This window comes from Onychomys torridus, chromosome 3 (assembly GCF_903995425.1).
Source record: "Onychomys torridus chromosome 3, mOncTor1.1, whole genome shotgun sequence".
Lineage (NCBI taxonomy): Eukaryota > Metazoa > Chordata > Mammalia > Rodentia > Cricetidae > Onychomys > Onychomys torridus.
The window spans coordinates 7,451,600-7,466,060 of NC_050445.1; the positions used below are offsets into that span (position 1 = coordinate 7,451,600).

General features: G+C 45.0%; 1 protein-coding gene across 1 annotated transcript; it reads left to right on the forward strand.

The window, feature by feature from the left end:
* Nucleotides 1-232: 232 nt before the first annotated feature.
* Nucleotides 233-8,140, forward strand: Npy (neuropeptide Y). Its single transcript, XM_036182274.1, has 4 exons — nucleotides 233-472; nucleotides 1,275-1,462; nucleotides 6,110-6,190; nucleotides 7,936-8,140. The coding sequence occupies exons 2-4, from the start codon at nucleotides 1,275-1,277 to the stop codon at nucleotides 7,958-7,960; spliced, it is 294 nt and encodes a 97-aa protein (XP_036038167.1). The 5' UTR covers nucleotides 233-472; the 3' UTR covers nucleotides 7,961-8,140.
* The last annotated feature ends 6,321 nt before the right edge of the window (nucleotides 8,141-14,461 follow it).

Below are 14,461 nucleotides of genomic sequence, written 5' to 3' on the forward strand. Positions count from 1 at the left end.
CCCGCAGGGCGCACCTTTGTCGTGCAGACCCCAGAGATGCTCCCCAAGTACAGGATTCCAGTCCCTACAGACCCGCGCACAGAGAGCTGGCAATTGCCTCGACAGGCGACGGAGAACGTCCCCGCTGCGCCCATCTCTGGCGGGACTCGACGGGGAGAAGGAGAGCGGGCGCCTAGGGATCCTGGCTCTTGACTGCTCCCTTTTCCCCGCCGAGAGTTGGTGTGTGGGTGGCTACAGACGCCAGCCACTTGAGCGGCTGTGGCTCCAGCCTCCTCCCCCGCTGGTGGGGGCGGGAAGTGGCGGTGGGAGTCACCCGGGCGTGACTGCCCCGAGGCCCCTCCTGCCGCGGCGAGGGCGCTCGATAAAAGCCTGCTGGCGAAGGCTCTCCGCATCCCACCGGCGGCTCTCATCCCTCACGGAGGCGCCCACAGCAGAGCCCTCGCCGCGCAGAGACACCAGCCCGCCCGCCACGGTGAGTGCCAGGACCCACTGGGACAGGAGCACGGGCTCTCAGACACCCGTGAACTTGCCCCGCAGCCGGTCCTCTTCATACCCAGCCCTTCTTGGTGGCTAAATTCCACTTACCAACTCTGGTCCGACTGTCCACCTGCCCTTCTCCGGGGCTCTACTGGCTGGGCGGCCCCCTCAGTCCCCTTTATCTTTTGAGGGTACGGAGAAGAAAGAACGTGGGGGCTCCTATCTCAGGGAAGGGACTTTTGTGCGGGGGCGGGTGTAACCAGGAACCCAGATAGCGTGCGCTCAGAGGTTTCCCAAGTACTGTCCGTGGTGTCAGGAGCCCGGCTCCCTGTAACCTCCAGGATTCGAACTGAGCCTGAGAGCCCCCTTTCCAAGCCCTGTTCCCACACCCTGGGGGTCTGACTGTCACAGCGCCTGTAGCCAAACAAATCAAAAGTGACCCAGAAGAAAGTTTTCTCCTCCAAGGGTGATTTAAGAAGGAGAGGAGAAAAGTGGCCATTCTTTAAATTAGAAGGCAGAACTTAAAGTTCTGTTCTACAAACACCTGAACTAGAGGACTTTCGTCCTCTGCTTCTCACCAGGCGACTTGGAGGGAAGTTTCATGGAATATGGGAGCAGAGCGGAGGGGCCGGGTTAGGGCATGTGGTCCAGGAAAGCTCTGGAAGTGGCACGTGCCAAATCAAGGCTTCTTTCTGGGGTCTGGGATGGAAACAGACGAGAGTCGAGAGTGGTAAGGGGAATTGGGACACAAGCGAGCATCCTTGGCATCCTGAAGTCTGAGCCTTTTGTACCCGCAGATGCTAGGTAGCAAGCGAATGGGGCTGTGTGGACTGACCCTCGCTCTGTCCCTGCTCGTGTGTTTGGGCGTGCTGGCTGAGGGATACCCCTCCAAGCCTGACAATCCTGGCGAGGATGCACCAGCGGAGGACATGGCCAGATACTACTCGGCTCTAAGACACTACATCAATCTGATCACCAGGCAGAGGTGGGTGCATCCGCGGGCTGGTACCTGGAGCTCCAGCCCAGAACAACCGAGCATCTGGGGACCTTGAACAACAAGAATGGTTTCTATTCTGTCCCAGGGTAGGGAAAGATCGGTCATAAATTCATCTTTAGATAAATGTGTGAGCAGGGAACACACTACACAAACTGGATACTTTCTCTTTGTCACTATAGTTCTTCTCCAAGTCTTGAGCACAAGATTCAGTGCCTCTGGGCTGTGTGTCTGTCTCCCACCCACCTCTCCCGGCTTTTTTTTTTTTTTTTTTTTTTTTTTGCATTTTGCTTTACATCAGTTGGGGGCCTATCCAGCACCCTCCTTGGAAGAGACCCTGCAGCAGGTGTTCAGCTGGCTAGCTGGGTAATGGCCTAGGGAGAAGGAGGAACCTCACCCAGAGTAAACAACCATCACCCCAAACACCAAGGACAGCCCAGCTGTCAAAAAGGTGGTTGAGACTTCCATCCTGCCCTGGGCAAGCTGAGTGGCAGCCTTTGGGGAAAAAAAAACCAAACTGAACCATGGGTTTCTTTTGAACCGTCTCAGCCCCAAATGAGAATTCCTAGATGGTCTTAAAAAAAGCCAACTTTCCCTATTTTATAGCAACTGAGTTCTGAAAAGAAAGTGTTTGGATTTTTGCCTTATTAAGAAGCAAAACAAAGCAAAAGCCTTCACATTAGTAACTCTAGTGGATACATCCCTGACTGCCTGGAACCTGAGAGATGGTGAACTTTATTTCTAATGCCCAGAAAGTCAAAGAGAAGGGCCTTGCTTTTTCTCTCAGCATTAAAGTCAAGCAAAACAAGTCAAATCCAAGCTACTTTAAAAACAATGTGGAACTTAGCTTGCAAAATTGGTGGATCTTAGTTCTAAATCATTTAACAACACATTTTAATTACTGAGAACCTTGAAGAACTATATAGGCAAGACCTATGGAAGCATTAATGTTCTTTACTTAGCATGTTTCAATTATGTGTGGTAAATTACCAGAGGGAGGTTAAACTGATCATGACCCAGGGGACTGTTGGATGGGATACAAAGGGGGTTATGCTTCTGAAACAATTGCCTACTCTTAATTTCATCAGAAAGGTATATGACATTCTGAAAGCCTTCTGGGGAAACAATCCCAGTGTATCCAGAATCATATAAGTAATACTGACTCATAATCTTTTGAAATCTGATAATTTTGACTAGCAAAAAGCAATTGTGTTTTTTGAGCTCAATAGACTTCCTAGAATTCAATTTTTTTTATTCCATACAGCTCAAAGAAAAAAATTACACAATTGGTATGATGCCATGTTTAGAAAAAACTTTATTTAGATACAACATATAGAACTAAGTTTCTTGGTAAAGATTGCTGCTCTATAGCTTTGCTACACTGTATAGAATGATCCCACTTCATGTTTTCCCAGCCATCTCATTCAGTCTTTTCCTCAAAACCCTCAAGTGAATTTAACTGTCTCCATTTTGCAGATCATAAACCTAAGGGCATTTCAAGAAAGCTTTCTTAGAGTTATAGAATGGGAACCCTCTACTGAGTTTCCTTGGATGGGGCCACACCATCACATTTAATGTAATTTCTGTTATCTTTAAGGGAAAAAATAGGGAAAGGGGGTTTGCATGTCATGGGAACAGAATCATGTTGGATGGGAATGAGCTGGTCAGTAAGGCCGTTTCTTCTATCATCTTGGTAATAAAGCTACTCCCTAGAAACTATTAGAAGCTCCATTGCGCACTCACCAAAGATTCACAGGCAGAAGTCCATGCCTTTGAAATTTACCATTTGTGACTGCTTTTTCTGTAATTATTCTCTTCCTTCCTCCTGCCAGTCCTGTTTGTAGCTGTTTGCCCGTTGCTGTACATGCTGCTGATTCATTCTTTCTGCAGGCCAGATTTCTTATTCTAGTCTGTGGGTCTATCACATCTTGTTAATATGGCTCCTTAGAATAGTGGTTTTCAGCTGGGGGGGTCAGGCAAGGATTTTATACTCCCTAGGACATTGAGCAACGTTGGGAGAGACTGTTTAGCACAACCAGAGTGAGTGCTACTGGTATCTAGTGTGGAGCTGACAGGGATGCTGTTAAGCATCCCAGGATTCCCAGCCCAGCTCCCCACCCCCTACATCACCCCCCAAATAAAGAATCCTCTCCCCCAAGTGTTAGTTAGTATTGCAGAAGTTGAGAAGTACACCTCTAGATTGGTGTTTCTCCATTCTCACTTTGTGTGACAATCACATGGAGAACTTTAAAATAGAATGACTTGGCCTTCACTTTCACCAACTAAATCAAGCCCTCTGAGATGGGATCTGGGCTTTCTGGTGTCCTTAAAAGCACACCAGGTGAGTTCAATGTGAAGCCAAGTTTGAGAATCTTTGCCTTAGAAACTCTTTAGAAGCTTGCTTATCACAGAGAGGACTGATAATCCAGAATTAATTAGAGAAAAAAGAGCCCAAGCCTTGGCCACCCTGTAAGTCTATGACCAGGCAGAAGCTGTCACAACACTGGTAGATTTTTGACTGGAAAAGGGTGGGGGGGCAGAGGAGGGGTCCAGCCCTTTTGCTCAATGGAGCATGACAGGGTGAATGAATTCAACTTCGCTGTCCAAAGTGTGAAAATTAGCAAGATTGACTGAAGGGCAACGTGACCAAGTGCAAGCCACTGCCTCTGGTGAATGGTAACAAATGATGGGGGAGAGAGCAGGGGCGAGGAAGAGAGAGCAGGGGCGAGGAAGAGAGAGCAGGGGCAAGGAAGAGAGAGCAGGGGCGAGGAAGAGAGAGCAGGGGCGAGGAAGAGAGAGCAGGGGCGAGGAAGAGAGAGCAGGGGTGAGGAAGAGAGAGCAGGGGCGAGGAAGAGAGAGCAGGGGCGAGGAAGAGAGAGTAGTTTCACTTTTACTTCCCTTGCAAGGGAGTGATAAGAAGTCTCACCAAAGCATTTGAATTAAGTTGTACTGGGTCAGCACTTAGAAAAACATCATCGGTCAGCTTTGTCCATCTGTTCTACCTATTTGTTAATCCATCCAGGGCAGGCAAAGTGTTCATTTGGACATGGAGTGGCTGCTGGTGCCCCATTCCTTTTCTGAGAAAGGGGAAAGTCATATAATTTGCTATCAACTTGTCAAACCCTTTAGCATCTTGCTGAAGCAGGTAATCTCTTTTACCCTTACAGATAAATGTAACCCCACGTTCGTACATTGACCTTACCATATCCTTCTCTAGGCAGAGGAGAAGGGCCCTCAGAAATATTCCTGTGGGCCAGTAGGACTTCTCCACACTTCGGGGAAGGCAATAGTGCCTCTAACAGATGGGGAAAAAAGACCAGGGTGTGTTGGGAGCTGTGAGGAAGAAGCAGTGGTGATGGGGATGTGGTGACATGCTTGGGCAGCAGCCACACGCATTAGTGCACTGCTTTGTCTCTCCAGCATAGCTTCACACTAGTTCTCCACAGACACAGATTTAACCAGGCCTCGAGACTTGATTTCAGTTTAACAATGTACAAATAGATTCAAAGACACAGGTGGGCCTCAAGCATCGTTATTCTGGGACTCTTTCTATGATGCTATATTTTCTTCTAGTTAAGATCTGTTAACTATTGAGAATCATCAGAACTATAGCCAATCAACTGATTGTGAAAACATTTTAATATCATGTTTTGGTGTTTTTTAATTTCATGAAGTTGTAAAAAATTATCTCTTATTGGTGAAATTATTAAGGCCACTCCACGTAGTTAAAAGGGAGGTTTATTTTGTGGGGTAACTTACAAATGAAGGGATAGGTTGTAGGGTCTGGCAAAGGTATGGCACAGTCTGGCGGTGCTCTCTGGAGAACTCTGCTCGGTCTACCTCCTGCGTCTAGCATCCCAGAACCAAGAGAGAGCCCTCCTCTCGATCCTGGGTCTTCTGCTTCCTCCTCTGCCCCGCCTTGTGGGCGTGACCATTACCGAAGCCTCAGTGGGAGTTGGAACTTCCAGGCCAATGCTGGGATTGCTACCCACTACAATCTCTCTTACATACAAGGAACATTATATACACTAAGCATGTTGTGTATTTATAGTTGTATTTATATATTTAGGAATATACCTCCCCAGCCCACACACAGGTAATAACAATTAGAGAAAAAGAGTCCATGAATTTGAAATAGAACTGGAGAAGGGCTACAGAGGAAGGTTCGTAGGGAGACAAAGGGGGTAAATGCTGTAATTATGGTATAATCGCAAAACTAAAATATTTGTGAAGTACTTCAGAAAATTAAATATGTATAAATTTTTAATTGTATTTCTTTTTGTTTGGGATGAGAGAGGAAATTTGTGTTGGTGAATGTATGCAGACATCTGCATGTAAAAGTCAGAGGGTAATTTTCCAGAGTCGGTTCTCGATTTCCTCTTTGGGTTCTGGGGATTGAACCCAGGTCATAGGACTCACATGGCAAACACTTTTCTATCTCAGCAGCTTGTACATGTACAAGCATATGCATGTGTGTGCATGTATATAGTCTTATGACAAAGTTACTTACGACATATGCTTCACACTCTGAGAATACTCATTAGCAGATGGACCGATGCTCTCTTCCTCTCTCCTCATGGTCTCTATGGCTACCCTGAGCTCACTTCATAAAACTTTGATTTTACTTTCTTGTTTCAGATATGGCAAGAGATCCAGCCCTGAGACACTGATTTCAGACCTCTTAATGAGAGAAAGCACAGAAAACGTCCCCAGAACAAGGTACAGCAAGGCTTGGGATGGAGACATTGCTACAGAGCTTGGGATGCCAGGGGAAGTGAGCTGGGGAAGTTGGGAGTCCATGTGAACATTAGGATGGAAGAATCCAGAAAACAGATATTAAGGCAGAGATGAGGATGGAAAACTATATAGAAAAGACCTTGCTTTTCATGCATTCACTGGCAAATCTCAACTTCCAGGGTATATTGTTTTCTAATAAATATTATTTGGTGTTCCTTCCTAAATATGACTTCTAGCTTTAAATGATACTCTATAGAATGTCTTGCCTTGTTAGGAGTAAGGGAGCATAGAGAAAGCCCACAGCTCCAAATTGAAATGACCAATCGTCTACTTGGGCTGAACAATCTAGTTTTTATATACTGGGTGGCATGGCCAAATGTTCTAGAGCATGTGTCCCTCGTGGGTATGATTCTGCCTTTCCTGGCTCTACCCCAAACTGGAGATAAGTCAGATGCTCCTGGCTACTTTTTGATGTATTTTGGTTTGTTGGGTAACGTATTATCTTTAGGTGCTTATCTGTAGTCTGGAACCTTTCTTGGAGTATGGATAGGATTTGAGACAGGTGTCTGCTCAAATCTAAGGGCTCACCATTGGTCTAAGCAGGTGGCTCCTGGACAAGAAAGGGGTACTGCTAAAAGAGGCAGAATCTGCCCCCACTTTCATAACCCCAAAACTGCTCTGTGGACCTTGCCTCCTGCAAGATCTCAACACACATTCTTATGTATCCCCAGTAGCTAGCTAGCTCCCCTAATACCCAGAACTCTACACCATCCAGAAATGGTGTTCCCCAGAAGAGGTCACCAGCATGCTTGCTCAGTGGATATGACTGGAGTGTCCGTCTGCATGGACGTTCTCCATGGAGAACCCATGGAGACACAAGGACCACCCACCCTCCCTCAGTGCTCTTTCAGCTCTCTTATGAGACACCCAGCCAGATGGTTTCTCTGAGGCAAACAAGCATTTGAACTGGAATGAAGTTCAGGGCTTCAGTCCCTGGAAGCACCACCCTAGACTTAAGCAGTGAATTCGAGGAATAGTGGGAAATTCATAAGCATTGTTTTTGAGACTAAACATAAACATTTTTTTTCATGTCTCGTTGATATGCATGGGATATTTGTCACAGTAGAAGTTTAGGGCAGGCTGTGTATACTTATTATTCTTCTGGAAATAATGATCCAGACTTACTTAGAACTCTGCTGCCTGCACAGTTAGTGCAGGAAATAAAGTTAATTGCACCCTGACTGACAGACTCAATCATGTGCAATTAGAAGGAGACCAAAGTTGATAGCCTTGGAGTTGCCTGTGAATGCTGTTTTATTAAAGGGGGCCCTTTATAGTCTAATAAATAGCTTCTCACTCTATCAAAAAGGCTTGCTGGAGAACAACCGTAGTATATTCAGAGTTGAGTAACACTAACTTTCTTGTTAGAGTTTCACATGATTCCTGTAGTTTTGATCTTCAGAAATATGGTGGAGTCCCTCGGCTCCTTTGATATGTACAGAGCCTTCTAAGTACTCTCTTAGAGACTCCAGTTCCCATGGGCAAAAGCTGATGAACTGGATCTTCATTATGCTGCTGTTCTGCGTGGCTTCTTCTTTTCAGTGCCAACAGGAGGCTTCATAATAGCTTCTGATCATCGTGCAGCTCAGGATGGAGTGTTTCACTCTTGTAGGACCCCAGGGAGCTGGGCAGTTGCTTCTTCGTGACTTGCTTCTTGTGTTTTACAGGCTTGAAGACCCTTCCATGTGGTGATGGGACATGAAACTCCCTCTCCCGACTCTTCCTGTTTTCCACCCACATCTCATCTCATCCTGTGATACCCGTCTGCCTGTCCCACCCATGCATGCATGCAGCCACCTGGATTCTGCACCATTTCCCTTCTTGTCGCTGTATATATGTGTGTTTAAATAAAGTATCATGCATTCAAAAGTGCCTTCTCTTCAGCGACTAATCTGTTATCACAATAGAAAGAAAGAAATTATAATCAGTCTCAGGCAACAAATCCAGAGTTTGTTTCACCAATATCGAAGCCACGGCCACAGAGAGTAAATGGTTCTGCTGTCCTTGGAAGAATTTGTCTCAGCACTTTGTCAGTGCATCATCCCACATCCCTCTGTCTAATACAGCAGTCATGAGCGGCTGACTGAACACCTGACGTGACTAATGTAAATAAGCAGTGGAGTTTCCCATTCGTGTCATTTAAATTCATTTGAATAGGCATATGTTGCTGGTGGCTGCCACACCATGTCCAACAGCTAAAGCCTATGCATGAATTGAGGTCACCCTTCAAATATGAGTAAGGATCACATGGGGCAGGATGATCACCTCACACAACATGGGCATGTTAATTGCAAGCACTGATTTGCATGGGCTTAGTTTAAAAGTAATGCTGCTCAATTCTTAAATGTACTCATAATCAAAGAAAATGGGCCTTCCTTATCCCACAGTGGTGTTTTGTTCTATCCCGTAAACCATATGTGATATCTTTAAATTGCTAGCAAATACCCAATAATAATGTTGAATAACAGAGACAAATGCAAAGAAAACAAACAGATTTTAGGTGATTTTTTTTTTTTTTTTTTATCATTTTGCCAACATTGTAGAAGCAACTTAGAAAAACTAAATTGACCATGGAGTCTCTATGGAATCATTGGCCCATTGGCCCATCACTGACTGTAATATCTGTTATTTTCTGTACATAAATAATTTTCACATTTCCACAACCAGTGAAGCCAGTGATGCTATTTACAAGTCTCCTTGGTAAAAACTGTCCTGTAATTTCTAAAAAGTCCCCATTATTTTTCTTTGTTCCTTTAAATACTGATATGCAAGGAAGGTGTTTTAAAAATCTTCAAAGGTTGACTCAGTCACCATTTACCACCGTATAACATTACTAACTGATTACAGTTGGAAATTTTGTTTACTAAAGTCAGTATTATGTAAAGAAAGTTGACTCACAGCCATCTGGCAACACAGATATGTGGAGAATGTGTCACTGTGTGAAGGCTTCATTACATAAGGTAAATAAAAGAGGAGTAGTATGCATGAGCCATTGAAAAGTAATCCAGGAACTTCATTTTAATGGAAAATGTCAACTTCTTGTCCCACCAACCTAAACATCAAATAGCCCACATTTCACTCCTACCCAGTCCTTGGTCCCCCAGCTGCTTCACTACATCTTATTAGAAAGACACTGAACCTTCCCATCCCCTAACCTCTGTGCTCCAGGTCCATTGACTTCTCAGACTCTCTTCTCTGACCTTCAAAATTATAGGACTTCTGAGTTCTCACCCAGGAGATGGAGATAATAATCCCCAGGGATCCATATTCAAGGTAAGTTAGAATTAGTAATAGAAGTGGGGTAGTTAGGGATGGTGTTTTGGTGAGTTGGGTTATTATGATATATATTGATTATAAACTTGAATCATTGAAAAACCACATTTCAAAAAGTCCCTGTAGTAATGTTTTGCAAACCTTTTCAGACTACTGACCATCTTCAGAGAAGGCTTAAATTGCTGGGTCATCTTCCTGACAGGGCACAAATAAAACAGGGTGGAGATAGCTCCTCCCTCCTCATAGGAATTAGGGACCTGGGTTTATTAGAGCGAGGAAGGAAGGGTCCCCACCTCAGGTTGGGGAGAGCACAGGAGGCAGGACAGACTTCTTAGGGCCGCTGAAGTAACAGCTGCAAGTGCCACACGGAATAAAAAGGACAGCTTAGTTTCTTCTCTGATGGCTGTGATAAAGTATACCTTCAGAGGCAACTCATGGGGGAAAGGTTTATTTTAACTTAGAACTCGAAGTACAGTCTATCACTGTGGGGAAGTCAAAGCTGCAGCTGGTCCTGCCCAGTCCACAGTCAGGAACAGGAGAAGGAAGAATGCTCGGTACTGTCCCTTTCCTCTATTTGTATAGGTCTGGCTTCCATCCAGAGAATGACACCAGACACAGTGGGCATAATCAATCCCTATGGGCACGGTCAGAGGCTCCTCTGCCAGGTGATTCTAGAACCTTCTGTTAAGTTGACAACACTAACTATCACAGAGGGCTATGTCACTAACTAACACAGCACTACGTGTTTTGATTGGGTTTTAAGCATCCCTGGTTTCTGAGGGAGTAAATCCCTCTCCAGATGAAACCAAGTCCCACACCATATCCTAACCATTTTCTTCAGGCATTGCCTCACCTACTCTACCTCCAGAATTTCCAACACCAGGGCCCCCTGCCGATATTCTTCCTTCAGGGAACTCAGGGCTGGACTTCTCATTCAGAAATGAACCACAATCTTACGAACAAATTGAGGAGTTTGGAGACTAAATGAAAGGTTCATTCCACTGCCTAATTCAGGAAGGGAGGGACTCTTGACTTCTTTTGCAACGCTTTAGAGGCCTCTCTGTCTTCCAGCTTCTTTTCCTCTGCCTTAGATCAGGATAAAGGAACATAGAAAAAGGAAATCAGCCCTGGTTTGAGACCAGTGTTTGATCAGTGAAATAAAGATTTTGGTGTACCTGCTCCAGCATGCAGCTGTGTACACGGCTTCTGTATGGACCGCTGATGTGAGGGGGAGTGGCTACCATGGCAGCTAATTATTCCTCCTCTTTCCCCCTTTTTTTTTTAAAAAAATTGTTTTCTTAAAGCAAGCCTGTTTTGGTTTTTTAGATTTATTTATTTACTATGCACACAGTATTCTGCCTACATATATGCTCACAGGTCAGAAGAGGGCACCAGATCTCATTACAGATGGTTGTGAGCCACCATGTGGTTGCTGGGAATTGAACTCAGGACCCCTGGAAAAGCAGCCAGTGCTCTTAACCCCTGAGCCATCTCTCCAGCCCCCTCCTCCTCTTTCCTTCTAATGTACCAGCACTAAGCATGTGTAGTTTCTTATTCCCATGTACACATTAGAAAGAGTTCCTTGCTCCTCCAGAGAGACCACTGGAGTCAGCTGCAATGCCATCACAGCTAAAATACATTCTTTCTATTATCATAAAAGAAACAATGCTTTGAGCGAGGCATTTCAGGAGACTATTCCTCCATCATAGTTCTGGGCAGGAGGATTATGATATTGTCACAACTAAAATTACTGCCTTTTCTTCTGCTCATTAGAACAATTAGCACAGCGAGACATCACATGGAAACCTTTCCTTTTAAAAATTAGAGTGGAATAACTTATAATTAATCCTATGTGTCATCCAGGCTCATTTTTTATTGTGCTAAGCAATAGCTATTAAGTTAAGCTCATTCTCATACTGCAAAACTGAACTGCTGTGCATTCTGGGACAGCACTGTGTGTGTGCAGACACTCTTCCCTGCCACAGTTGATGCTCTGTGAGGGCTCGTTCAGCCTGGAATCAACTATGAAGACTGAGGATGATCTCAGTGAGACCAGAACACATGCCAAGCTTGGCTGACCACCCTACAAAGGCTCTCTGTGAGAGAATAGCATCGTTCAAATGATTTTTCAATTAAAGGTCACCTGGGATAATTGGATTTTTATTTATTCTAATACACAAATCCTATCATCGCCAAGTCTTCTAAACCACAGCTACCTACCAAATGAGCTGGTCTATGTAACTTAATGCAAGAGTAAACAATGCCAGCAGAACATAGACCTTATAGTCTTCTAGCTGACAGAGTGGAGTATCGACCAGGTTAAAACGGAACTCTCCGATCTCGGCATTTCTTGAGTCCCAAGGAAGTCATCAATTTTGGTAATATTCATTGAGTATTCTTTGCAGCCAGTACTCTCACAGGTTCTAGGAGTGATACAAATGTAAGGGAGGTGGTCCCCCTGCACTTAAATATCTGTCAATTTATAAAGGAGATAGACATGTTCTTAAATGACATGCACAAGACAGATCAGAGCAGATGTCTAAATAGAAGCATAAAGCAAGAGCCCATGGGTGCGAGGAGTGGGGAGTGCCATGCCAATTGGATTTGGTGGTTGACAGCTGTTCATGTTAATCTTTAATCTGAGGAATGTCAAGATCATTATTAACTACACTAACTCATAGAAACAAGCTTTCAGGTGTCTCAGCAAGCCCTAGCCAGGACCCTAACCTCACAACGTAGGGAGGTGAGGGTTGGCCATCCATCTCAGGATGAGCTCCTATCATCTGAACGAATGTATACGTGAAGTGGGATGAGAGAAGGACCATGGAAGGGAGAGGATGGTAGCTGATCCTCTCTTGCTACTAGTAATCCACCCACGCCCTGAAAATGAGGGTCTTGTTTTGGGCAACAAAGTGAGAAGAGTAAGTACTTAAAGCTAAAGTATCATGTTTGTGTGTGTGTGCACACACACACGGGCACACTCACATCTGTGGAAATCAGAGGACAGCTTGCAGGAGCCAGTTCTTTCCTTCTCCTATGTGAGTTCTAGGACTGAGCTCCACTCAGTGGGCGTGGCAGCAAGTGCCTTTGGCCTTTACCTGCTGAGCCGTCTCCTGCGCCCATATCGGGCATTTGAAAGGCTTGCTATTGTGATAGGGGATTCTGTCCAGGTGATAAAGTGTGAGAGAGGAGACACAGTCTCTTCCCTACTCAGACTTCAGAAGCTGCCTCTCAGGAGGAGCCCCTGCAACCATTAAACCCTAAGTGTGCCTCCCGGCACCGCAGACACTGGCCCTTGGCAGAGCAGGGTTTTCACAAATGGCCCAGCAGTTGTGGTGGATGCTGGCAGATCAGCTCTGGGGTATTAGTGTGTGGGGTGACCAACAACTCTGGTTTTCCCCGGGACAATCTGAAGTTTAGCACCAAAGTTGTGCTGCTGGGATACTCCCCAAGTTCCAAGCAAGCAGACAGTTGGTCCCTCCAAGTGGGAATAAGAGCAGAATAATAATCCCAAAACAAGGAAGAAATGTTCCAAGTATCAAGACCCTCTCACAAGCAAGCCCCTTCCTCAGCAGTCAGCATCGACACCTGAATATAAATATCCAACCACATGTGATTTCCCTAATTGACCTTGAGGTACACTTTTCCCTTTAGATAATTATAAATTGTAATTTCAAAATGTTCCCAGTTGAGAAACATCAGCTGTAAAGACATTAAGAATGTTTTGAGTCTCTAGACTAAGCCCTTCCATATTCTAACATCAATGCACGGGTTCTGTGAAATCATAAACATTTAATTTCATGGATAATTAACTCTTTATAAGAAAAAGGATTTCAACTTGAAAATCTAAATAGGTGTTTGCTTTCTGAAGTTATAACTTTTGTGAATTTCTTTTTTTGTGTGTGGGAAGAAATAGAGTATGAGGAAGCTAACATCTGTTGGAAAACTGGCACAGATGGTCCTTCATTGGCTTTTTAATCTTCACGCAAGCCACGGGGGTCAGCTATTTCTGGATGTATTTGATAGACGAAAAGACTGAGGCACCAAGCGATTTGATGAGACAAGACGCAGCTCCTGGGGCAGTGTTCTGGCTTCCTCTGTTGCTGTGATGAACAACACTCTGGGTGGAAAAGAGCTTTGGGGAGCACTGTGTTTACTTCAGCTCAGAGTTACAGTCTACCACTGAGGGGAGTCGGGGCAGGTCCTCAAGTAGGAACTTGAATTTGGAACCATTGAGGAATGCTGCTTCCTGCCTCCCTCAGGCTCGCGCTTACTTAGCTTACTCATGCAGGTCAGGAACATCTGCTCAGAGAATGGCGCTGCCCACAGTGGGCTGGGATTGCCCACATCAATTAACAATCAAGCAGTTCCCCACAGACATGCCCACAAGCCAATCTCATTTGGGCAATCCCTCAGTCTAGACTCCCTTCTCGGGTGGTCTCTAGGCTAGATAGACCTCTATGTCGGTGATTCTCAACCTGTGGATCGCAACCCTTTTGAGGGTCACCTCTCAGATACCCTGCATATCAGGTATTTACATTACGATTCATAACAGTAGCAAAATTACAGTTATGAAGCAACAATGAAATAGTTTCATGGTTGGGGGTCCCCACAACATGAGGAACTGTATAAAAGGCCGCAGCATTAGAAAGCTTAAGAACCACTGCTCTGGGTAGACTCTACTGTGTCAACTTAACAGTTAAAGCTACCTAGCACAGCCGTTGGTGAAGCTGGAGCCAGCCACAAACCAGGCCAGTAGGCCTGTACACCAACGTTTCTTGAGTTACACTTTTTAAAGATGAGTTCTCTGTGATTTTCATAAAAATGGGTTTCGACCACACTTAGCACCCCAACTCCTCTAGGATCCACCCCTTTGCTACGCACTCAACTTTGTTTCCTCTTCTTTTTTCCTCCCACGAT

Coding starts and splice junctions, on each gene's coding strand:
- Npy (XM_036182274.1), top strand. CDS start 1,275: ATGCTAGGTAGCAAGCGAATGGGGCTGTGTGGACTGACCCTCGCTCTG. Junction 1,463..6,109: donor AATCTGATCACCAGGCAGAG/GTGGGTGCATCC, acceptor TTCTTGTTTCAG/ATATGGCAAGAGATCCAGCC. Junction 6,191..7,935: donor GAAAACGTCCCCAGAACAAG/GTACAGCAAGGC, acceptor TGTGTTTTACAG/GCTTGAAGACCCTTCCATGT.